General features: G+C 39.9%; 1 protein-coding gene across 5 annotated transcripts in view; it reads right to left on the reverse strand.

The window, feature by feature from the left end:
* Positions 1 to 26,346, reverse strand: part of Asap (ArfGAP domain of ASAP) — a 48,082-nt gene that overhangs the window by 9,856 nt on the left and 11,880 nt on the right. For all 5 annotated transcript variants that reach the window (XM_071710046.1, XM_071710043.1, XM_071710045.1 and 2 more), the window contains exons 2-9: positions 14,904 to 14,976; positions 7,158 to 7,303; positions 2,886 to 3,140; positions 2,032 to 2,117; positions 1,669 to 1,825; positions 1,040 to 1,304; positions 705 to 932; positions 23 to 245 (exon numbers count right to left, since the gene is read on the reverse strand). In XM_071710046.1, the coding sequence (XP_071566147.1) occupies positions 23 to 245; positions 705 to 932; positions 1,040 to 1,304; positions 1,669 to 1,825; positions 2,032 to 2,117; positions 2,886 to 3,140; positions 7,158 to 7,303; positions 14,904 to 14,976 (1,433 nt within the window). The remainder of the gene's footprint in view (positions 1 to 22; positions 246 to 704; positions 933 to 1,039; positions 1,305 to 1,668; positions 1,826 to 2,031; positions 2,118 to 2,885; positions 3,141 to 7,157; positions 7,304 to 14,903; positions 14,977 to 26,346) is intronic.

Genomic DNA, 26,346 nt, shown 5'->3' on the forward strand with positions numbered 1-26,346 from the left:
AGAAAACTGCAAGTACGCTTACATCGTCGACGTCGGCGATGGCTTGAGATTGTGGCGTAACGTTGCCTCCATCACCTCGTTGAACGCCTGATTCGTCATGTGCCGCGCGAGCAACAGCTGAGCGGTGCCGACGTTATCCAGCGTCAGGGACTGTATCCGCGATATGTGCACGCCCAAGTCTCGGTGGATGCCGCTGCACTCTATGCATACTATTATGCCGAAGTTCGTCGACAGCCACGTGGCGTCTGAAAAGGAGACACAATTGTCGTTTGATAACAGAACGCTCCCGCGGGAAGTGGAGCGCGAGTTGCCGTTTCGTTCGGCTTTGTCACGCGGTAACGTCTACGACAATGCCCGGCCAGCGAACCGACGGGCATTCACATTACTTGACGACATAAACGTGTTTTCGGTGGCCTCTCAAAAACCTTAGGTCTATATTAGTTTAATTTAACAGACTTTATTAATTTAATAAGAGATAAATTATCGTATGTTGCTATGTAACGTTAAATAACTGCCTAATAATAAGTAATTACCATTATAAAAAGATTTGATAGAAATTAATATAAATAAATCAATTCTCTATCTCATAATATGTTAATTTGATGGAGAAATCGTTTTAGCATGCTTCAAGTGTAACGGACGGACTTGGCACGCGTCGAAGAAAGGCCGGCCGGCCACTAAATGATCCACGATATTCATGTTACCGTTCTGCGAGGAGCAATCACAGCACTGATCGTTTCCGGGTAATCGCATAACGCATCGTATAACAGCCTGCTGCAGCTCTACGAGGCTAGGATTGCCGCTGCCGGCCTCCGCCTTGCCGCTCGCATCGAACGCCCGCAACAGGGCGCGTTCCTTGCAATTCACGAGAACCGACATCCACGCGCGCTGGTCCGCCTCGTCCTCCGCTTGAAAGTGGTACGTCCTATTGTCTGGAATCGAAACAATGACAGTATTACGCGGCGTCCGCTCATTGTGAAGAGAGACGACGGACGGGCGTCTCTTGGAAGCTCGCTCGTATATCAAGCGTAACACTTACAGCTTATGAGATCGAAGCCTCGCTTGTCGTCCGGTACTAACTTAATCTGGCAGGTCAATAGGTTCACCCTGGTGGGCGGCTTGTTCTCATCCGCGTGGCAGATATCGAGGTAGCCCTCCGCCTGCACGGCGCATCGCCTCTTCTGCCAGACTCGCCTCATCTTGCCCTCGCTCTTCTTCAGCAGGTGGCCGGAGCGCGTGACGCCGTGTTGCTTGTCGCCCTGCAGCTGGTGCAGCGAGTAACCCGCGTTCGCGTTCGCGTTCAGCTGCGACCGCATAAGATTTATAGCTTAAGGTTTATTGTACGATGCTGCTTACAATTTATGTGCAATATAAAGCGCGATAATGGAATGACTAAATAATAAGATAATCCAAAAGTTTGCAAGGATCTTAAGTACAAGGCAGCTAAATCTAAGATAAAAATATTAGCAGTTTTAATTTTAGTAATTAATTTTATATTAAATAGGCCAATATGAATAAGATGATGTTTGAAGAGAAACGCTGTTGTGTACCGTTAATATCAAATGAAAATGAAAAAGCAACGGTATCAATTAAAGACTATTAAATCTCTCATCGCACTTTCTATGACGAATTGACCTTGTAAAAAAATCTAGCTTTCGACAGTTTTACCTCTTTGTCACATCCGGAGCTTCTAAGAAGACTCCTAAGTTCCGTTAGTCGTCTCCGTTCCTCATCCTGCGTCTGTCTGATTTTTTGCAGCTTCACGCTCAGGTCGGCCACGTACGAGCCGAAGTGCTCAATGGTCTTCAAGCCGTCCTGAAAGTAACTAAATTCCCGAGAACGTAAGAACGTTAGAAAATCGAATTGGGTGTTCTTCGATCGTTCTTCAGTTCCCATTATGCTCCATATAAATTAAAAAAAAGCTTTAGAGAGATAAATATTTACTATAATAACTTGAGATCAATTTGATATCGTCGTGAATCCGCGACGCGGATAACATATTAATGAAAGGATTAACTGCGTTATACTTACTTTGTTTGCGCGTGATAATATTCGACTAGATGCTGCAACAGTTCGATACCCTTCTTCGTTTTGATCTCGTTCACTTTGATCAGATACTGTAAGCAAACATATACGGTAATGATCAGCACTTCTGCGTCTCTACCCTCGTTTGCTCAAATATATTTTTATCGAGCGTATCATAAAAGCGATCAGCAAATACGAGGTGTGCGAGAACCATTGCCACTCCTTTAATCTATAGATCGTCCTAAGGAGTTTGATTAGGATCCACCCATTTTTAGCGAGTAAATTTTAGCATTGAGCACTCTGGTAACTAGGTCTCAAATTACAGTCCTCAATTTCACGTAGTAATTTTTTTATTGAAATATTTATGATTTAGTGCGCCGAAAGGTTTTTTACTTTTAATCACCCGTAAATGATTCTATGAATTATTTTATTTGAGAGAGAGAAAGAGAGAAAATAGAGTTAAATTAATTTATATTTTATTAAATACAATTATTATACTTATTATACTTTATTAAATTAATTCAATTTCATATTTTCCACGTTATACATATATTATTTATATTAAATTCGTTATAGTATTTCAACTGTCTCTAAAATAGAATGTAGTTCTCGGACACCTTGTACCGATTAGTCGAATGCAAAATGTAAACCGCGAAAAGTCGAAAAGAGTAGACTGGAATGTAAAATGTAAATGAAGTTCTCGAGTTAGAAAGGTATACACTTTTCAGCTGACGCACACGATACAGTATCTAAACGACCGGATATCGATGCATGCGCATCGATAACGCATTCATACGTTTCTCTCCGTTGGCGTGATGTTACACCGTTTATACTTCATAGCACGGATCTACATCACCTACCTCGCACATTTGCAACTGAAACAACCGTCTCTCCTTCTCCATCTCGTCTGCGATCTCGGCGGGCGTGACCTCCGTACGAATCAGACCGGCCTCCTTTGCGTGCTGCTTCTTCTCCTTTTCGATTTTTGCGTATTTAGCTTCATAGTCCTTCCAGGCTTTCTCGAAGGGCCTCTTCAGGTCCCCCTTCACGCCCCTCAGATCGCCCTTCAGCACCGAATCCAACGGAAACATCACGATGTTGTTGATGTTTTGCATCTGTGAAATCATAAAATCAATAGTTAATAAATATTTTATTTCATTAATTAAGTAACACGTTAAGACTTGCTAAACTTCGAAGTCACGAAAAACTCAGAATATACGTTTTAGACAAGAATGAAGAAAAACATATAAAAAAGTTACATTTTCCTAAATAAATTTATTAGTCAAGATATATAAATAAAAAAAACATTTATCAAAGTATTTAAGTACATTAATGCACTTAATGAATTATATATATTTTTGCAACAATAATCAAAAGGTATTCAAGTTTTGTTGTGCCGCACAGCATCCGCGGTGGCCGACTACGGCCAATATTCCGATAAAAATACCGATGGCGCACATGCTACGGTATCTGTTAGATACAGACGTGAAAATATTAGCTTTCCTTATCTCCGCGGAACGGCACGAGCTATTTCAGATTGACCGGAGCGCAATATTTTACCTATTTATCGGGATAACCGGTCTGACAGGGACTCGAATGGAAAAATAGCGATGAAAAATGCGAGTCTTCGGGATTCCGTAGCCAGGGATCCACCGACTGGCTCTATCGTCTATCGGACCGGTAAATAGTGAATCACCGTCGATTCGCGTCAGCACTTGGCTTAGCCCGTCGCGTCGATCGCCTCGCTCGCCCTGAATAGAACGCGGCTTCCTCTCGGAGCCGGAGCCTGGCGCTCTCTCTCTTTCTCGAGGGCGATCCCTCGGACGCTTCACGACTCCCGGCTCTCGTGGAAACTCGGCTGGAAAGCGCTCAAACGCGCCGCATAATGGGCCTGCGAGGGCAATGTGCAACCAACTCGTATAAAGGCGACACTTTTCCTCGCGAACGAAACCCGTGAATGAAAATGGCAACCTACACTTTGTTTATTTCGCGAAGTCATTCGGAATATGATAACAGAATCTCATTTAATTAATCGTTCCCTATCGAATCACTTCTGATCTTCTTCGCGGAGATTTATATTACCAGGTCACGCGAAGTAATAACGATCGATTTTAATTAATGTTTAATTACAAATAAATTGCAAGTAAATTAATTACAAGTAAATTTATTAATGTTTGATTAACGTTTAATTATATAATTTTGTCCGATGCAAATTAAATGTCATTATTGTTATTATCAATTTAAAAAAAATATTAATTTTTACATTTTGATTTTTGTTCTTGAGAATGAGAGAAAAGTATTGCAATGATTTTCGCAAATAGTAGACACAATAAATAGTCTGTAAATTCTATTTTGCTTTTTTTCTGTAGAAAATTTTTCGAGCGATTCAAGTTATTTCTTCATGAACGTCAAGCTCTTGACATTAAGATAACATTCCATACATTCTACGAAATTATCTTGAACCGCGAACGATGAAGAAAAATTATTGCCGAGCCCAATTACGGTTAATCGATCGGATATGCTAATCTCGAGTTCGATTTGGATACGATCGAGTATAATCTTAGGTTCGAGCGCCAGGATATTGCTTCCGGCTCTCGTCGGAATGTATTGCGCGATTTGAACCGAAACCAATATCGGATGCAGATACATTTTAACCGATTGCACGTGTGACGTCGTCGTAAACGATCGGACGTAATGACTGGGATCGGGAAAAACGGTCGCGACGGCTAAAAGAATTAATAAAAATCGCGCTTAAACGCCGGAATTTAGATTCGATCCGCGACCGTGTCCCCGATACGTCGGGAGTCACGACGGAGAGTCGCGCTGAAAATCGCGACCGCGGCGAGTGTGCGCGACGCAACGTTTAAAAGTCCCCGATAAATATAAATTCGCGCGGTCGTTCGTGCGTGATAGAAGATCTAGGAGAGCCTCCTGGTCGCTCGCTCTCGTGGCTTATAACGTTCGTGCACGCTTCAGTAAACGTAATTATCCCGCCGCCGTGAGACGTCCCGATTTGTGCCGCGCAGGCTAATCGCATCGCGCCGAGCTTAGGAAACCGTCGGAACACGGGCAGAACCAGTTTGAATTTACCACTAAATCCACGCCCGGACGATTAACATCCTCTCCTGCCTCTCTTACTTTTAGTCGATTTATTGGCACTGGGAGGATACTTTACAGGGACATCCGCACATTCATTTGCGCCTCTACTCCCTTGATATCAATTCTTCAGAGTTCGATAAGTCACCAAGACGACGGTCCTAATTAATGTGTTATAAACCGAGCTCTTTGCGTATCAAATCCGTATTTATTACTCTCTTAAACGAAATCAGTGTGTTACGAAAAACGGTATAGCGGCAGTTATGGCACCGCACATTCAGTGAGATTTCTCTAAAATTAATCAATTAATAAGAGACAATTTCAATCAGCGATTTTGCTGGAAACAGTGGCTCTAAATAACGAACTTGAGCATAAAAAAGTATAATATATGACCCTGAATTTGAATAGTTGAATATGAGTTTTGTATTACGCAAAGTCCTCTCCCAAGAAATAAAAATCAAAAATATAGAAAGAGCTACATCTTGCAGATACGTGAGATTACCGTTGATTTTGCAGTGACATTTTACTTCTCCTGGCTACAGTGAGATATAAGATAAAAGAGCACAGTGAAAATTTGCATTGAAAATAAGTGAAATACTCATCTTCAGTGAAATCTGTGTTGCTATTTTCAGCGAAATTTTCACTAGTTCGGTTTAAGAGAGTAATCAAAAGCGAAGAACGTGTTATGCTTGTCGGTGATATTATTTCTTCACGTGAAATTTCGTCTCTAATATACGCCTCTTCCGGATTTTTTTGCGCGAAGAAATCCTGTTAGCGTGGACTGACTCATATATCAAGTTACTTAATTCGGCGGAGTGACGAGCAACTCCGGGCAGAATTCTCGAGAAGAGGAGGACGAGAGAAGCCACTACGGTAAAAAATTACGAGTGAGCGCCGAGGGTTTTCCTCGCTGAACACAATCATCAACCTGTAGTAATGGACGTGTAGTTAGACGTCAGAAAAATGAAAATAGACGAGCGTGGAAAGGAGACTCTTAGTATCTTTTCACGAAGTGGTGACGTAATAGATCGAGCAGTGCGAATAAAAAAATCACGTAATAATAATATTTCTTATGTAATAACAATTTGTTTTATTCGTAGTTATAAAAGAGGGCGAGAGTTAAAATTTCGTGAGTTTATTGTATCTAAATAAAAAAATAACAATGAATATGTCTAAATAAAAGAAAGAGATGCGTGTTCATCTTGCTGTATATGATGTATGCACGTGATAATAGTAATAGCGGTAATCTGCAGGGCGTGAAATGGTTTAAATGTGTCACTCGACGACGATGGAAAATTGTTCCAGTGGAACAATTCGCTCCTCTGGCGAGTGTTGCGAATGCCATATGTCCTCGGCTGAGGAAACGCAGTTGCCGATCCACGGCTCTTCCTCGAGAGAAGGCGCGATCGGCCACTAATCGTGAAAGTCTCGCGCGATCGACAGCCCGCGGGCGCGAAATTTTATTTCGTCGCGCACGCCGGGGCACGTGTTTCATATTGATCGGTTTAGAAATTCCGTTCTTGCGTGTACTAACGCGAGAAGAGCGTACTACGCCAGGCTACGTATAGGTCGTTGCCGCCGGTGACAATGGACCGTGAAGAGATTTTTCCAATAACGCGTGCACGCGCGCATCGAGGACGCGCTTACGGTCGCCGTTTTAATACATCCGCGTCGATGAATTGTAAAAGTTGAGACACATCGGATGAAGGTGTCATAAGCTTGCTATTTTAAAGAATTTATCATCGGATATTTGCTCCAACGTGAAAGTTTTTCATATATTTTATTACGCAAACGACGCGATTATTTATCCTTTCGACACCTCTCTCTCTTTCTCTCTTTCTCTCTTAGCAAAGTCTTTCTTAATTTGCCCTAATTAATTACCAGAATTTATTCGCCGTCACGTAAAGTACATGGCTAAAAGCGACAAGAGGCGGAATATTCCGTGCGGCGCGAGGAATCAATAGGAATGAAAGCACGGAATATTCCGTGATCTGCATACTTTGGCGCAAATTTTACTTGTAGGGTTTGGCACGTACCAGGGTCTTCATGAGGGCGCTCAATTCCTTCGTGACCACCGCGAATTTGAGAAACGCCGCGCCTATGTCCGGCTCCTGTTCCTTCAGTGCGGCGTCGCCGAGTCTCTCCAACGCCCTTCCTAAGTACACCTCGTTGTCCACGTGAGCTGCGAAAAGAAAAACGCAAACGCCGTTGATTTAAATAGAATATATAAATGTTCGAATATCGCGAATAAATTCCTTTCTTAATCGCGTTTACTTTTTGAAAATTGGTGCTTTAAAGATTCACGTTTATCTTATAGCAAAATAGTAGAGAATAAAACATAACAGATACGCAAACCTATCCGAAAATTCTGCAAATTTAAAAGATCGTGAACGTTTCCCCGCATTTCTGCGAAACGGACAAATTTCTCTTCACGCATAACTATATCACATAATGTATTAAAGCGCGCGGCGCTATTCTCCACTCGGAATCGTGCGGCTCATAAATTTTCTACGCGGGCATCACGCTGAATATTAATTCAGCGGCAAACATTCGTACGAGCGGCTACCATTAAGCTGCCACGCTGTTAGACTATTAAACGCCCGCAATCGCAATTAATTCCTTGGCCAGACCGCACTTTTTCCCCGCAGCAACATCCTGCGGAGTATCCCGCGCTGCATCTCCGCGAAGCAGCAGGCGACTGCGGGAGAAATGGCGACAGAGAGGAAAAGGAGAGAGAAAGAGGGACGAGTAATTTAACCCTTTCCGACTGTAAGACATTACATTCCTGCATTCCCCGCCTCGTACGCCTCGAATTACGAAGCGCACAGCCTTGGCAAGGCTAACGCCACACGCTAACGTGGAATGCATTCTCTATATACGATAAACGCCGCGATCTCTCGTTTTGCGCTCCGCGAGACATCGAGGCGGCTCCTCTTTCTTCCCTTATCTCCTTCCTCTCTTCCGGCTTCCCGAATCTCCCGGCTGCAATCTCGGAGCGCGGGGGGGGGGGGGGAGAGAAACTCACTTTCCAATATATATTCCAATAATCCTCTCTCTCTCTTTCGCTCTGCTCCTTTTTCGCCGACTGTGCGCGCTCTTCTTGTCTTTCCTCTTCCAGGTTCCTGCAAAGTTTCTCGACCGATATCGGCTCTCGCATGTAAGTACACGACCAAGAGCATGGAATCTCGCTCGACCGCGAGACCAAGTAAAATAAAATAAAAACGTTTCGCGTCCGGTTCAAAAGAGAATGGCTTCCGTTTTCTTTTCTTCAGCGGGGATAACGTTTACTTTTTTAATGGAGACTCGCGCGCTTACGAGTTTTAACACTCTACAGGTTTGCAATAAAATATTTTCTCACCTTTACTTTTATAAATTAAACTCACATAATAGTTTTTCCATTTCTAACGCAGGACGTATAAAATAATTTTTTTTTTTTTTTTAGAATTCTATAAATTCTATAAATGCTCTGGTTATATTTTATCAATTTCGATCTTGTATGTATCTGCAATAATAAGAACAATGCAATCGTTTTCAAAGTCGTCAAAATCCTTTGTTCCGCTCGTGTCTCGATGCTTCGATTTCCCTTCCAACTTGTTCCAAAACTTTCTTCCATTCAATATCCGACCGCGCTCTTTCCCCATTGGAGGAGACTGCAATCTGATTGACTCTGAGCAACGTCGAAATAAAGCGTTTATCGCTCGACCGAAGGGACTGCATCCTTCCTCCCGGGAGAAATTTCATTAGTCGAGAGAAACTTCTCGACAGGATGCACCAAAGGACGGGTGGGGGGAAGGAAAGAATAAAAGGTATTGTCCCTGTGTCGCGAAGTGGTGTTCAATTCATCGGCTGCGATGCGACGTGTATAATCGTGGTCCATCCAGCAAAGTGGATGAACCGGCGAGAACTCATCACTCGCCTCTAGTTGATGAAACTTTCAATTACATTACATGGTAAAAAGGCCTCTTTCATGGAAAATGCGACAACAACGGAAGCGCTATATTGGCGCCTGTTTTAAAATCCAGCGCGAAACGTAGTTTACGGGCGCAACCGATAGATAGACTATGGTCATTAAACTGGCGAGTAAAACGGAGGCCTGCCCAACGGAAGGGAAACTAAAAGCCCTCGTTGGAGGCCAAATGCCGGTAGTGTATCGCGTCATTACGATTCTATAAATCAAACTTCCGATTGCGCATTCCGACGTTTCTCAGTCCTCGCGGCATAAACGACTTCCGCTCCGTTCGCCTTCTGTACCTTCTTTTCAGAGCGCACGGAGAGAAGTGTCTTATTCGAGGGAATTTATCAGAAGGGACCACCGCGCGGACCTCTGGCGCCCGTTAACGTTTCCTCCATTCTTGTCTCCCCCGCGAAATTTATCGGCCCTCGCGCCCCATTACTCTCCGCGTCGCGGCGTCGTCGTCGTCGTCCCCGCTCGTCGCCGGGAAATTACGCGGAAGTCGTCTGGAAACCACGTGGGAGGCCCGCGGCCTAACGGCACCGTAGCTTTTCACGGCTCCGGAAATGCTAATGTATTGCCCCTGAATATTTCAATCGCGTCGCACGAGCACGGTATTACTGCTCCAGCCACGGATACATCTCTGGAATTGCATCTTTCATGAGCGCGCATCAGCTCTGGGAGATAGACGAGCGAGTGTAAAATCGTACGTTGCGACTTCTACATACATTCGCCAAGAATAATTTTTCATCGAAAGAGATATTTATGAGCAGTGCGCTTTTCTAATCACACAGTCCGATTCAAACGAATAATTATATAATAATATAATATAATTAACATATACTTAATATATATAAGTATATTTCGTCGGGCCAAATTTTTTTTTAAACCGTACCTGCAGAACGATTGAATACCTAACGTTCCCGTCTGTTGTGTCGGCGAAGCGCTTCCGGTCGAAAGAGAGAATATCGGGGTGCACGAGTGCTCCCGCGGGCCCATTGTCTCCAAGGGACAACACGCGCGTCACGGCATACGATTCGCGCACGGGGTACTCGGAGCGATACATCCTGTCTATCGTCAGGTAGCGGCCGGAGACGGGAGAAAGAAACAGAGAAAGAGAGAGAAAGGATGGGTAACAGGCAGGAAAAAACCGGGGGCGGAGAGGCGAAATCGGACATGCGGGAACGATATCGGGAGAAAAGTTGGTCCATTGTGGTCCGACGCGGAAATAATGCTGACCAGTCCGATACGGATGGAGTCGCGATTTCCAGGGGTCGATTGACGAGTGAAAAATGGCCCGAGAGATCGTCCGGACTCGTAAAAAAATACAACGCACCGCGGGTAAACAAACGCGGGCGTTTAATAATACATCGCGTTTCGATTGCGCGTGACAGCGATTCGTTGTTCTGCGATTATTATTCCTGGAAAGTGGTGTGAGTGACGTTTTCGATGTTTCGTTAATTTCTGCGAAAATACTCGCTAGGTGATTTATTTCCTTCACTGAATGGAAGCTTTTATTTTTGCCGGCATTATTATTTTTAGACAATTAGATTTTTTGTCACTGCTATTGACGTTTGTGTAAATAAGATAATATAAAAAATTTAGTACTTGTAGTCTAATAATAGAAAAGATATCAAGATAACGAGGTAACGACACAGATAAATAATTACAGCTTGAAAAAATTATATTGCACTATAAATAGTAATTAAAGATAAGTAGTAAAATCATGTACTCATTTAAAAAAATTTGAAATTACGCTAAATCATACATATAGGAACACAAAAGGATAAACATTCATCACTTATTCATTGCTGCACTTAGTTTATTTTCTTTCACGTTGATTGCAAGTGTTGTTACGCGATATTTTGCGATTTATTTTTAGAGGAACGTAATAACGGTCTTAATAGAGATAAGCAACGTGATATGAGGTAGATAAGATGACAATTAGCGTAAAGGAGATTTCCCGTGATTACAAGCTAATGAAGCATAACGGCGAAGATGAGAGCCTTAGTGACGTGGGCGATGAAGAGGTTGCGGTAAGGAAAGGGTTACGCTGAGCACAAAGATAAACGAGCAAAATCAGTAAAGCGAGTGACCTGAAGGTGGACCTGAAGAGATAAAAAGATTTTGAACGAAGTGTTTAATTCAAGATTAAATTAGCCGTTAGATTTTATGAAGCCTCTTGTAAATTAAAATTCGATATCATTGGTATTACTCCATAAACTCTATTGCGCGGAAAAGTTATGCATTTTGCATCTATGTGAACACCTAGTCTCCCATTATTGAAAAGTTCGGATGTATATGATATAATTAAGTGCTAATTTATTACTAATTTATTGCTCTTACTCATTCGCAGGAAATTAATATTAAAAGCGATGTTGACTTCATTGTTACACTAGCACACTTCCACTTCCGAAAAACACGTTTACGGTATAGAATATCGTAAACAAAAACTGATGTATCAGAATTTTTTGCTAATTTTTTGCTCGAAAATACTGCAAAGAAACATCGCAAATTTTGAATAATTATGGATGTATTAATTACCGTAACCATGTAAGACAAAGCAATCAAAAATAAATAATTAATCATACTTATAAGTTGAATACTAAACTATTTCTCGAATAATATTATTTTAAATGTTCACAAAATCTCTTGCTTTGAAATTTATTGCTCGCAAAACAAGTTTAAAAATTATCGAAAACACAGAGCTACAAGAGTAAAATATATTAAACAAATTAATTGTTGTACCGGTTTTGGTATTAAAATGTTTCTAGAATTTATTGTTCTTAAAATAGCCTGGTCCTGAACTGCTCACAAATAGGTTTTCAAGACAATCAATAATTTTTTTTACAGGAGGTTTCACAGAAACAATGACAAACTACAAGAATTAGGAAGTATAAGGGTTAAATTCCAGAATTAAAAACTTCGTATGCATATCATTGTTCTCAATTAGCAATATAATATCGTGTCGTAATAACATTACATTATGTGAAATATATATATAGCTAATCTGAGATGATTGATAAATGAGGACTTTTTAAATATCAACCAATCACATCAAATAAATAGATGTAACAATTATCATATTTATATAAAATATTTTGATAAAATATAGATGCGTGTCGTGTCACAGCTCACAATTAGAGGAGTATGACCAGAAATAAAAGCTCTCTCATCAAAAGACAGTTTTATAATACTAGGCTCCCACGAGGTGTCTTCTCATTACGCGATATATAATTACAGGCCAACTCCCGACAATTACAGCAGTATCCTACCACGTGGCAGTGAGGTCCTCAGCGACGTTTCGCGACCTGAGGAAGCAATTTCGCGCGACTACCTGCTCGTTGCGTCACGAAAGATCCGTAACTCAAAGTCCAATTCAGAAAGAACAACATCTCTGGCATGTTTGCTCAGGGTTGCCTCGCGCTAAGATAATATTTGCGAACGGGCGGTCTTGAATGAGCACCTCGCTGCAATCTAGGTACGGGCAGTCGCTGCGAGATGATCCGCAGAAATACAATGTAAATTCGCGGTAGAACTTCTTAAAGCGATTTCGAGGACGGAGACTCACGCGAGAGTTTCGCTCGAGAACAGAATACCATATAGATATAACGGAAGACGCCTCGCTATATGGAAAGCGAAGGAGCGGCCTGAGCACGCAACTTTCGCGGAATAATGCGAGCGTTATCGACCCGACGTGGAAAGGAAACGCCGCTTTAATCTCTCATTAGTCTCGCGGCTAACGCGAGAACGCCGCCCGGCACGCGCTGCCGTTTTATTCCCGCTGGAAACACCCAAGTCGGTAATATCTCCGCCGATCCGCCATTTTTCTGTCAATGCAAACCGCATTTTCTCACTGCGGCTTAATTAACATTAATTTTCGACTCGCGAGAAATTAGGTACGACGACTTTGTTCGTAGATGTTGAGACATAAACGCGGCATATTTATGGATTTTTTAATTCATAATTACTCGCACGATGTAATATCAGTTGCATAATAAAATATATTATTTAGAATGTGTGTGCGACATGCGTGCCGTTTACTGCTATTCTTGTAGGGCTGAGGATGACGCGAGATTATACAACCTACGGGTAACCCTTTCATAACTATGAAATTTATAAATAAATACATGTATTCAACACACGCGCAGAAAACTAACGCATGCACGATAAATGATAACATTACTTGGTTCAACGATAAAGTCACGTAACTTCAGCGTACGTTTCGCGCACGCGAGTTTATAAAGTTTTGATGCGCTTCAACATTTATTTGCTTCAATAAGCAGAAATGCGTTGAAAGTTCGCGCGAAAGGAACACCGCGATTTTTAACATCAACACGATGAAAATGTCGATTTTGCAAACTTACTTGTTTTCCAAGTTTTATCAGGAAATATAAATATTCTAAATATAAATATTCTACGACGATATTTTATATACGTCCAGCGCGTGTATCGTGCATATGAATAAATGAGGCAGTTTAATAACTATGTTCTTATATGTGTCTTGGCGAGCCGTTATGGCTCGCGATATATCGACGTTGACAACGACGCGTTATTGATCGCCCGCTCGTTCGCGGAGTGCGGGCGCGAACAATATAACGGCGGTCGTAAAGATGCCGATCGCAGACTCCAGAACGCGAGACATTCGGTATATGAACCCCCCCAGCAGACTCTCGCAGGATGGCCTGGTCGAGGAAACAAAGGGGGCGCCGGAGAAATCGATCTGTCTGCCCGATGGAGAAGTGGCGGAAAGCCGGCGGCGAGCCCGACCCGTAAAAGTCAGCGCACACAGCTCAGGGTTTCTCATTCCGAGTCTATAGACCTTTAGGATGTTGAACCCAACGCGACTTGCCCATTCGGGTGCAATAAAAATCCGGACCGACGCGGACGTCCGTAAAATTAGAGCACGTAGCGTTACGTTCGCCGTAGGATGATCCGGAAAGAACGTACGCGGGGCAAGTAAACGTCCCGTTTGTCTTGAGACGCCCCGCGTCTCCCACGTATGTACTCTCATATTTCATAAACCCAAAGTCCTTTGGGACTCTATCTCTCAATTTTTTTTTTATTAATTGTTTAATTTTTATAAACTGCAATGTAGGTTCAATCAAATCAAATGTTGAGATTTTTAAATAATATAGAAAAGTTTGCAGGTTCTTACGTATTTTTATAATAGAACGCTCTTCTCGCTCAGGTTTTGATTTTATGCCGCAAACATATCTCTCTCGATCAAATATTAAATACTCTTAGTAATGTTATACATGCAAAAAAAAAGATAAAGCGGAGTACTATCAACTATTGATTTTTATCGCCACTTGTAGTAGCCGTGCTGACATGTTTAATATAACATTCGACCACCATTATCAGTATATTTATAACGCTATTCAATACGCATGAGTCTAGCTCTAGCGTCCCAGGATGATAATTCAAATGGTCACGATCTATATACAGTAGGGTTTTGCCCTCAGGCTGAGTCATCAGAGTAATCAAAGCTTAACAATGCATACTCAAAGATCTTTTATGGGATGTTTAAATGGAGCAGCTATTTCCATAAAATTTCCATAAAACAAATAAAATGAAGAAAGGTCGATAGAATCTTTAAATTACGAAAAGATCGGATTTGATCGAAGAATTTGTCCTTAAAATTTAACTCGAGTTATGTGTGTCGCATGAGATATAATTTTACTTATTGCATTTTTATTCGTTACCAACGACAGTTCGTTTTACGTTCTGTGGCGCGAGTCAATTTCGTCATTTAAGAGATAACTGACTGTTATTCGCGCAATCGTAAAACCAAGTCGCAAGTATAACGAAAATTTACGATGACACTCACCGTTTCCGGAGTTGTGGATGGCCTTGATAGCCTTCTTGAGCTTCGTGAGACCATCCCTATCGAAGTCCAACGTCTGAAAGAAAAAAATAATGATAATACGGTGAAATATTACGCAAGCTAGCAAAATGATAATTTCTTAAAGTCCACAAAATTGTGTGTCAGACTGTTTTGCATTTAAATAAGCGTTTATAAACGTGGTGGTATCGTGCGAGCGACATAAATGTAAAATATTCAACAATCTCTCTTCCGATAACAAAAACACACTTTGAACTTTGAACATCTAACATTTAGTTATTTTATTTTATTTAATTTGTGTGAATATTCTGGAAATATTATAAAATTGCAAATGACGTTCCAACTTTCGTTCTTTTGTTTGTTTAGGATGCGAAAACTATAGTTTTTGTCGATGCGCTTTAAAAAAAGATTGTAACATAATTTAAAAATATTCCATTTGAAATAATCCTTAATAATTAGTAAAAATATCGTAGAATCAACATCAAATCAAGAAATTTTAGTCATGGACATTATAAATATTTAAATTACAAAGCAAATTAATCAAAATTTAATTATATAACAATCTCTTCTTCGTCAAATTTCAATAATGTCATTTTTCAAACATCTTTCAAACGTGAATTTTTTCGTAGAACTCCAAAAAAATGATTCTGTATGCATTTGAATTTCACGCGATGTGCGCTCTGCGGGAGTCATAAATCCGGATGTGTCTTTCACCTAAATCCGTCACGGATTCGTGAATCCGGACATCCGGTTAGCTTTAAATCCTCCCCGCTCTCCACACGTGCTTTTAACCGCTCTATCAGCTTATGCTAATAGAGGAGGGAATAAAGATACAAGTAAAAGTTATGCTCGTAAGCATGATTACCGCAGCCGTAATTTTATCACGTATACTTAGCGCTAAAATGCGGTCCTGAAGCGACGCGTTTGCCCGGAAGTGCCATTTACTTCGTGTGACAGCGAGAAGGTGCTGACGATATATATTTAACACTTTATCTTAGCTGCGATGTTGTGAATCACACCTGCCTCGCATTCACGTGTGGTGCATCATTCGTCGCGTTGCATCTTTTGTGGGTCAAATCGGCGCTCACGGTCGCGTCGCACTTTATTTCAGGGTGGGAAAAAAATTGAAGCAAGGTGAGGCGTGCGAAGTATAGATGTTAAAAATAAGAGATTCGAGACACAGCGACCGAATAATCTTTTTCACGCACACAGTCTTTTTTTTCCCATAAATTGCAGACGCGCAACGCATCCTTTACAAGAGACACAAAATAAATCACACAGGACTATTTAATAAACAAAATATAAAAGATATTGATGTCGATCGATTAATCGAGTACAAAACTCTCTATGGAGAAGAACCATAATATAATTTTAAAAGTATAAGAAAACATCGTACGCATTTATTAACCGACCCAAACATCGGCTATCTCTCCAGTGCAACCAGCGCAAACAAATTGTGTGCAAGCAGAAAGCAAAAGAACGAAAGAAAAGAAAAGAGGACGATACGGAATCTGTAGGAGAAGGAGATGAAGGAAAAGAGCGAAGGAGGAAAAGGATTGAGCCGCGCGATGATCGAGGGCGTCTGGACGCGCCGGGAATTCACGCGGCGTACGAGCAATAAAAACGACGGGGGATGCTGTACTGAAATAACGCCGACCGACGACGACAAATATCGATAAGAGTTTAATAAGCGGGCGAGCGTAAGAAACGCGCGCGTGATTAACGCACGATACGACGCGACGAACAAGTTTAATGCGTACCGTATAATGAGCAGAGCGCGATCCGTGAAACGCACGAAATATTATTGACGCATTCATTTGCCGACGCAATTATATCCGAATTGTGCATTACAGCGGATGGTTCTGTCTCTTTCATGCAAATTGCTTCCGAAATACGCAGCGTCTCTCGTATGGGCTTCTCTATTCTTAATCGTATCATTTTTTTTTATAGAATCCAGAATATATTAAAATAATATAAGGAATATATATTAGTTTAAAAGTTACGAGTTTAGTTTATAAGTTTGTAGAGGATGTTATAATGCGCGACATTGTTCTTTACTAAAAACTGAAATAATTTTTTGAAAAACTGACTTCAAAACTCGCACTTCAGATACGCGTGTAGCTTCTTTAACTAAGATTGTTTAAGAACTTGTACGGATTTTTTTGCATCACGCAATATTTAATAGCTCTATTAATAATCGCTCGTTTTATTTAATAATTTTCCACTAAATTTTTATTCGAGGAGTGCGCACGCGATGCACATCGCCGCGTCCAACGCAATTATTTTCGTGCGCACAGGCGCGATCGAAAAAAAATCCGAGCGAAGAAATAGAATACGTTGCCGGTCGACCTTGCCGGATTCTCCCCCTCGGCGGCATTCGGGCCGGGGCAGCTCATGCGATGCGTTTCGCCGTCCTTGAGGCTCTCAGAGAAGGCCGCGCGCACGAGCCCGCAGAGCAAAACGACTCTCGGCTTCGCCGAGATCGGGATTCTCGCCTCCACCACGCCCGCGACCTCTCTTCTTTCCCTCCCCTCCCCTCCCTCTCCCCCTCGTCCCTTCCTGCCCCCGGAACCGGACGAGAGAACCGGGAAGATAATTGTCTATGTATATGTGCCTCTGGGATATGGGCCTTACGTTTGCGCTGCGCACGCACTCGCACGCAAGCATATTGTCAAGGAATGCTTGTGAATGCTCTAAACAAGAGTGGTTCCCATACCGAGACATTGGTCCCAAAAATTCTGTCTAAAAAATAGAAATTTTTTACAAAAAAAAAAAAGAAAAGATAAAGAGAATTACTTTTTATAATAACAACGAGAATTAATGAGACGTACAATGTAAATAGTAAATTTTTATTGTAAAGGTATATGTAATGATAAATGAGAAATTTGATTAATCAGAGAAGGCGTTTCAGAATGTGCTTCATTTAGTAGAGAGACGAGACTTGCTTGATATCTCTTTAGTCGTTTGAATACTATCTCACACGTGTAATAAATGATTCACAGATGATCGAATTTTTTCATCGGAATTTCTTAACCATTGTTAAAAATGTTATGTGAAACTGATTACAGTAAAATTTCAAATAATCGAAAGAAAGGCATTGTAATGTTATAACCATAATAACAATTAAATAATACATCTCATAAAAATGTTGTTATAATAAAACGGAGGATAGTAATACGTCAATTTATAAATAGCTAAATATAAAATCGCGAATAAACGTTTTATTTTCGAAAACTATATTGTCGAAATCGATTCGGCCTCGTGTCCGGCAAACCGAGTGCCTTCTCATGCGAATCAAAGACAGGCACGCGTCTCGCCGGCCAGTAATTAGCCGCGATGGCACCCGCGTGCCTGCGTAACCTCGCATCCAGCTGTAATTGCCTCTCTCGCTAATTAATGCGCACTATGAGCACGAACGTACGCGCAAAGGTTACGCCGTTGGCAGAGAAGCCGGCAGCACATATGGTCGTCATACTAAATGTCTCGGCAATCGATCGCTTGCGTGGCGAAGTCTTACGTGGTTGTGGTAAGAAAGTATTCCGGAAGTTGCTCGACGTGACAATGTAGTTATATCTTTTATTAAAAGTTCTTCATAAGTATTATTATAAATATTACATATAATATTTATAATAATACATTTTTTAATTTTTTACTTTAATTTTACCAAAGAAACTGTTGAAACTCCGTCTTTTTTTATTGCAAAGCTGTGCTTTTTTAATCACAGACTCATAAATTTTTGGCATTTTTGCTAAGGTGGACTGAGCTTTTAATTCTTCAAATGCTACTATAATTTGTTTTTTAAATAATTAACTGTTTGTGGCGTATAAACTAAACTTTTGACATGTGACTCCATAAATAAAAATAACAGAAATAGTAACTTATAGCAAGATCCGTTAGTTTTAGTCGAGATATAGTCAAGTGCACGTGTATACTGATAGATTTTCAAAATCATTTATTTTTAAAACAAACCCCGTACAAAAAAATTATTCTACAATTTAAATTTCGTTTCTTGAAATCTGTGGTTATTTTTTATTAATTCTTAAATCATGAGAAAGATTTAATTATTTATATTATAGATATAGATATATTATTACAAAACTCACATTTAATGAGAATATCTTTCGAACGTTTTTTAACACAATGGGACCTATGAGATATCTCAGTATATGGTTTTAAATCTATATATAAAAGTAAAATTCCAAATTAAATCACAACAAGAAATATTCTTTGGTCGCGACCGACATCCGTATATTCTATGGAAAATATTGAATTCCGCTTTGTGTTTCTATCACGAAATTGAATTAGCAACTGTGAATAAAACCGGTTGACAATATTCATCCTGCGCGTGTGTAACCGTCGGAGAGATTAAGGAGCAACTTCGAAACTATCCTCCGTTGCAACACAATATAAAATACGTATTGTGCAGTCGAGGACGATATTGCAAGTTTCGCAAAGTTCCAACCGGGGAAACTTTCCTTCGAGTTACACCCATAATTCTCGCGTGTGCTTCTATCTGCTTCTGTCGTAAGACGTGTGCCAGCAGCGCGTGCCGTACAAGCGCGTCGCGGAAAACGTTTTTCTTGTTGATCACTTGAGAACACTCTGATGCCGGTACACCAGGCGGCTTATATATTGTACATTAGGCGATAAATCGCGCGCGATCCCGCTTTGTGCGAGCCTTAGCAAAGTGCAATTAATGATCCAGGCTCTCGTTCCCTCGTTCCCATCGTGTCGCGTGCCCCACGTTCTACCTACGCTACGTAACGTACAACGCGTGTTCCTCTTAGTAGGTGCTAAACGGTTTTCCCGCTACTTCGCGAGAAAAGTTTCTTCGTCGTGCAGAAGCAATGCGGAAATATCACGCGTAATGAAACTCGCATTTTACTTCCTATCTGAGACTGGAGAATTCATCGAAAGAGAACACGTTTCGTCGTACAGTTAAAAATTTTATAGATATACGATTTGATTTATCGGGATGTGCGCGTTCGGATATAACATCAGATATATACATATATGTAATAAAACGGTATAATGCTAAAATAACAAAATAACAACGCGGTATTTGATGATGAAAAAGAAATTGTCGCGAATGAGTGTTGAAGTGACATCGCCTGAGCGGAAATACGATCGAAATACGCGCGTCTCTCGATGATGCGGAGAAAATCAGCAGGATCATCATCATCATCATCATCATCATCATCATCATCGACCGCGGGATTACGCGAGCGTTAAAAATCCTTAACGACGCCGCCTACGGCGAGTCGCGTGTATCTGGCGCGTCACAAAAATGACACGGACGTCGGACGGTGACGAGACTCATGTTCTGCGAGCTGCTGCCGGGTAGATAAACCTGCGGTACGACCTGAAAACGATTCCCGCGGCGGTTTTCTCGCTTGCGAACGTGCTCGCCGATCGCCGCCGGAATGCGGCCTGCCTGGCAATAGCTCGCGCGAGAACGTCGCGTCCGCGAATTCCAGAGGCGGCTCGAACGAGGCGGAGCAGAGAAGCGTACGCACACGCGTTTGCGATGCGTGATGCATGGTGCGTGCATCGACACCATCTTTCGACAATGGTGCGACGCAGTCTAGTTTTGCGCCAGTGAAAAAAAAAATACACCGGATCCAATTTCGCGACTGGTTTTCGCGTCGCGTTTCGCTGACGTAAAATAATCAGCCCCGTTATACGTTCCTTTTAGGTGGTATTTTTCACAGTCTCAACAAGACAACGCAACAAGACAAAGTGCCGAAAATAATACTATCTTTTCAGTCAGATTTAATTAATTTGAAATGTTGACTCTTCCTTAAAAAAAAAAAAAAAAAAAAAAAAAACTTAACGGTCAAATAGAAAAATATAGAATCTATGAATTAATATAAGATAAAAAAATTTGTATTTAATATTATGCTTTTCGGAAAATATGTACAATAATAGGTAGATAAATAATATATAATAATAAAAGAACTTAAGCTTCAACAGTAAAGAAATATTTTATGTAAGTACCTAAGAAATCTTCAAGACCGTTTCCTACAACGTTTCTTGTTGTACTTGCAACTGTAAATACGTCGCGTATATGCACAGGTTTAATCCTAGAATCATCTTAGGCACGTTTCGAATTTTTACAGCTTATTAGACATTGGCAAACGTCGGATTTTCCAGCCACACGCCCAAAGAATTTGCTCGCGCTGATTCGCGCGAAAAAAAAATCGCCGATGTGTCAAAGCGCGCGTTCACGTTTCCGCTCCGCTGAGGGGTTAATCTGTCGGACAAGCGTGCAGTCTTGGAAGGGAAAAATGCAGGGATAGTTGCGAGAGAGGCCATTGTATCGGAACCAAAACTCAGCGCGCAAAGCTAAAGACAAAGAACGTAACTTGAACGCATAAAAAGTCGGACATATAATCGCGTTGGAAGAAACCGATTTTTTTATTTATAGAAAAAGGTTGAATAAAAATACAATTTTATGTAAACTAAAAGAATTAGAAACATTAGAAACGTGCTTTGCAACAAGTCGACATAAAAAAATCATCAAAAAATTCGATATTGAAATTTTATTTTATAAAAATATTCAACAATTAAAAATTGTAATTTTATAATTGGGAAAAAATTCACTTCATGTAAATTTTGATAAAGTTATTTTCTAATGGATTTCTCTAACAAGACTATAAATTATTTCCCTTAAATTGTTCTAATTATATCAAAAGCTTCTTGCTTTGTAGAGTATATAGATGTAGATAAATATCACACAGGTTGTAACACTTTTGGCAAAATTTTAGACACATACTTGGCACGTTGACACGTGGCCGAGGTTCTGTTTATGTTAATAAGTACGTTTGACATATTCATGTTCCTAGACGAACGTTGAAAATGTCGGAAAGCGTTATAGAAGTTTACGAGTAATTTGCGTTATTATACAGAGAACGCGATAACGACGTATAATAACGGGAAATGGTGGCATTTTTCGAGCGATCCAGAATATTTGCATCATCATGCAATTTCTGAGACTGATTAACACTGTAATACTAATGTCATCCGGCAATGCAAATGCTAATAGTGTCCAGTTCTAAATTTATGTTAGCAAAATCGAGGAAACACTTAAAATAGTATATCGATATCGTAACAAAGAGTACAAAGGAAATTTTATAGATAAGAAATGTGATAAACAAACTCTACACAAGAACTTTTGGGTATTTTAATATAATTTTGTTAATATTAATTATAGAAAGAAAAATAGTAATGACAATAAAGTTAAAGATGTGTAAATATAAGTAAAAAGTTGAAGAAAATGTTTGTTTAAACCAATATGTATTTCATTAAAAAAATTGTTTGAGGAAGATCTATCCCAAAAGCGTCGAAGAATCTATAATTAAAATTCAGGTATCAGGGAGGTATCAGCATTCATTACGCGTTACGTTCTGTGCAAATGTATACCTCGTAGAAGAATTTACTACAATAATTACGTGCAAATTTCATTCGGCGTTGCGCTTGAAATAACGATGAAAGAAAAACGAGAATAAAATCAACCGCAATACTGATTATATATCGAATGATAAGCATTCCCCATATGCTCTGTGCAAATATATTTACCGCAATCTCTGAGATAAAACTCGCTAACATATATCCCGAAGTTAAGTCAACTAGTCCAGTATTTATAGGCTACTCTTCGAACCGGGAATCTCTCGCAGGAAATTCCGATGAGAATAAAAACTCGTTAGTTATTTACACACGTGAATACCCTTCGTTATTTTAATATGTACTTCTATATACATTCGAGTAATTGAATGCGATCAACGCTTTTATATAACTTACAATTAGAAATCATGCCTCGATAAGGAGCGATAACATGTTTTTGTCAGTAAAATGCTACGTTACAGATGTTATTACGAATAATTCATTGGATTTCATAGCCGAAATGCAGAAGTACTTTATCGCAGATCTATGCAAATTAAATCGATTTCATATTAGCACAACCGCCCCCTCTACTACTCCCACTCTCGTTCCCATATACAGCGTAGTGCATCATCCAGTTAGCGCCTAATTTAACATTCAATTACGCGATATACCCGAATCGATTTCGAGGACGCGCGAATTACGCCTCTTTTATTGCTGAATATATTCGACCGGGACCCATTCGCCGTTGATCGATTACCGGCATGTTTGTCATATTAATAGTGTAGACAAAGCAGGATGTATGTCCCGAATTTACGTCAAAATTAGATACTTTATTTTAAGAAGCATTATGTGTTTAAAATTTTATTATTACCGATACATGTATGTTGTATACATGTAGTGTATTTCATGTTGTGTAGTGTATAAACATGATTTGCATATTTATACTACATTTATATATATAGTGCAAATTATATAGATCATTAAGAAAATTCAAAATTGTTATTTTTTTTCTAAGAAATTTTTGATAAGCTACTAGCGACTTTACTTCGGTCAAAGTCTGCTTCTTTAATTGCAACGTTCAGACGATTCTTCATAACTGTTATCGGCCGTCTTCGACGGAAGGGAGGCGATTGCACTAATAATACACCACAAGATAATACGACATAACAATTGCATCGTTCTCATGCATTTTCCCTTTTTTCCCTTCTTCTCTTTTTTTTAGCATTTCACGGAAAAATGAACGTCGCTCGGTTAACGGTTAAATCGTTCGGTTAAATGACCGCTTTCTCCTTGTGTGACTGAATATGCGTGAGCTTTTTGCGGCAACGATCGAACCGGAGATTGAATTATGCCGATATAAGTACACGTGTATTGCTTCCTTAGAGATCCAGATAATGACACCCGGTCATTTTCGTAACCGAGGTGACAGGTAATGGTCGAAACTACGCGCAATTATGTATCCTTGAGCTATACATTTGAAGTTCTTATTAGGATAACAGCTCTTGAAAAGAGTAACACACTCAAATCAAAATTTCCTTAAATTACCTGATATTGCAACTATTCGGGATGTTAATTACGTTAATTTTTTAAATTGCCACTTGATTTGCCAGTATTGATAATATGCTCAAATATGTATGGAGTTTAATATCAATTTGTACTGACAAAATTTCCTGATTTTGTCAGTTTCCAAATAAATTTTCTCACTCTTACTAACCTTCTTCAATAATATTTTATGATTAATATCAATGGTCCATTATCAATATTATCATAATTAATCATTTAATTATAATAACAAGTACAATATCTTAATTAAATAATATTACTGTCAGATGACTAAATATTTTGCATAAGAGAGAGAAGCCAATAATAGTTCTATCAAAAATAACCAAATTTTTGTATACATATAGAAATATATCAGTATGCAAGAGTTCATGATGCATCTTTGTGCAGAGACGACCTATTTCTTTCACAAAATACAATACTTTAACCCAATTTGTGAGTCGACCAAATTTTCTTTCATAAAGTGCCAGATGTCGAAGCTGTGTACTTCGCGAAGATCGCATATGACTTCCGGGAGCGTGTCGAAAAGGAACGACTAGCAGACTGCTCTGCCAAGCTGCTCCTGCTGCTGTCTCGATCTATCCGGAACACCCGCTGTTCCGGACGATGCGACACGGACATGAGATAACATCGATTTCCTATAAATCTATATAATAACGCATTCACGGCAGCCAGGGCGTTATCCCCGGCTTCTCTCGCGTTCGCGCGATTACTCTTGTTTGACGTCGAGACTGCGACAATCAATCCCCGATACGATTGAAGTAGTCGTAGATGCGAAACGGCAAGAGCTATAGCTAACTAAAGTAGCTATCAGTAATATAAATATTATTAAACTAACTTTTGGATGATCAACTTTTTATGAAACGCGGTTTTTCTTCGATATTGAAGAGGGAATAAGAGTAAATTTTAATACGGCGTTACAAACCTGGAAAATTACAGCAGGAAAACGCCGGACGAATTTAGTTCTTCCCCTTCGAGATTAGATTTCATCATTCTACGAGTATACTTGGCGTTCTATTGTCAAGAAACTGCGCGCACAATGGAGCCAGAATTAGATTGCAGCTGCACCGAGAAGACGCACCTCATTCTTCTTCGCCACGGTCCACGTTCCACCTAAGTTTCTTTTCGTTTTCTCGCTGTCGAACGATATCTTTCGTGTTTCCGCACGGATACCTCTGCCATGTGTGGTTTTCACGGCGAAGAGAGAAATCTCACGTGCGACTTTCGAAACTTTAATTTATATTATCATTTTCCCGTTTACAAGAAAAAGTAAAACGTATACGTACGTACGTTTGAAAATTAATGTATATAATTAACGTAGTGGGTATCGCGACTATCGCGCAATATCCGGAGTGGCTGGAAGAAAATAAAAAGTTCCACATAATGTGATGTCATAATAGCTTGTCGCTAAAAATAAGCGCAAAAGTAGGTCGCCTGGAATCTGGAATAGATTAGACGTATCTCAATGATAGGCCAATTATCACGAAGGACAGTAAAATCTCTCTGTAATGTAACGTCATAATGAATCCCTGACCATATTTTAAAATAAAATTTCATTACGTCGGATACCAATCCCAAAATCTCATGATATGCAAAATATTGAATTTTAGTCGGCGCAATAATTCAAGAATTTAATTTCATTACGGTAAAATTTTATTACCGCAATACTCGTTTTTTTTTATTTTAATGTAAATTTCCTCCAGCGTCCTCCAGTGTTAAATGATGAAAAAGCTGCACGTATACTATCTAAATGCTCTTCGATATTTCGCGTTTCATCCATGAATTTCGGTATTCCCGACTCGTTGCCCACGTTCACCATATGAGGAATAAGGAGGCGTTTACAGCTGACGAACTGTTTTGAATGCAGGGCCATATGTGTATCGCCTTCCGTTCCGATAACCGCAGCCGGTTATCCTGTAACTATACTCGTTGACGGGAGGATCGCTATCTGCCTCGGAATTTATTACATTTGAAGTGGACACCGCGATCTTTCAAAACGGTCGTCAGAAAAAAAATACATATCCTGAAAAATATTTTTCAGGAATACAAAAAAGTAACTTTGCCGTCGTTTATCATATTTGTATTCTCATAAAGAAATATAAACAATACATATAAATAGTCTTTGCAATAAATATGTTTTGACTTTATTTTATTTACTATTAAATGTTTTCTCTCTCTTTAAATTTCAATTATTATTAAATAATAAAAAAATTATAAATTATACTAGTATCGTGTTCTAGTTACTAACTGAATCTGTTTCAATAATTTTCGCAACAGATTTAAATTTTGTAACAAGTTCACTCAAATCTCTTTGTTTTCAATTAATTTGAAGAACAAATGTACCTCGATTAATAAATCCCTATTTTTCTCGACGACTACTACTATTTTTCTACGCTTTTAGTGTGTCTGGAATTAACAATTACGTGCAACAACTCGACAGAATTCAGCGCTTCGTATCGTAAATTCTTTTCTATACCGACCTTAG

The sequence above is a fragment of the Temnothorax nylanderi genome, unplaced genomic scaffold (genome assembly GCF_030848795.1).
Source record: "Temnothorax nylanderi isolate EJ_2023f unplaced genomic scaffold, tnyl_v1.0 TNYL_tig0084_pilon, whole genome shotgun sequence".
Classification (NCBI taxonomy): domain Eukaryota; kingdom Metazoa; phylum Arthropoda; class Insecta; order Hymenoptera; family Formicidae; genus Temnothorax; species Temnothorax nylanderi.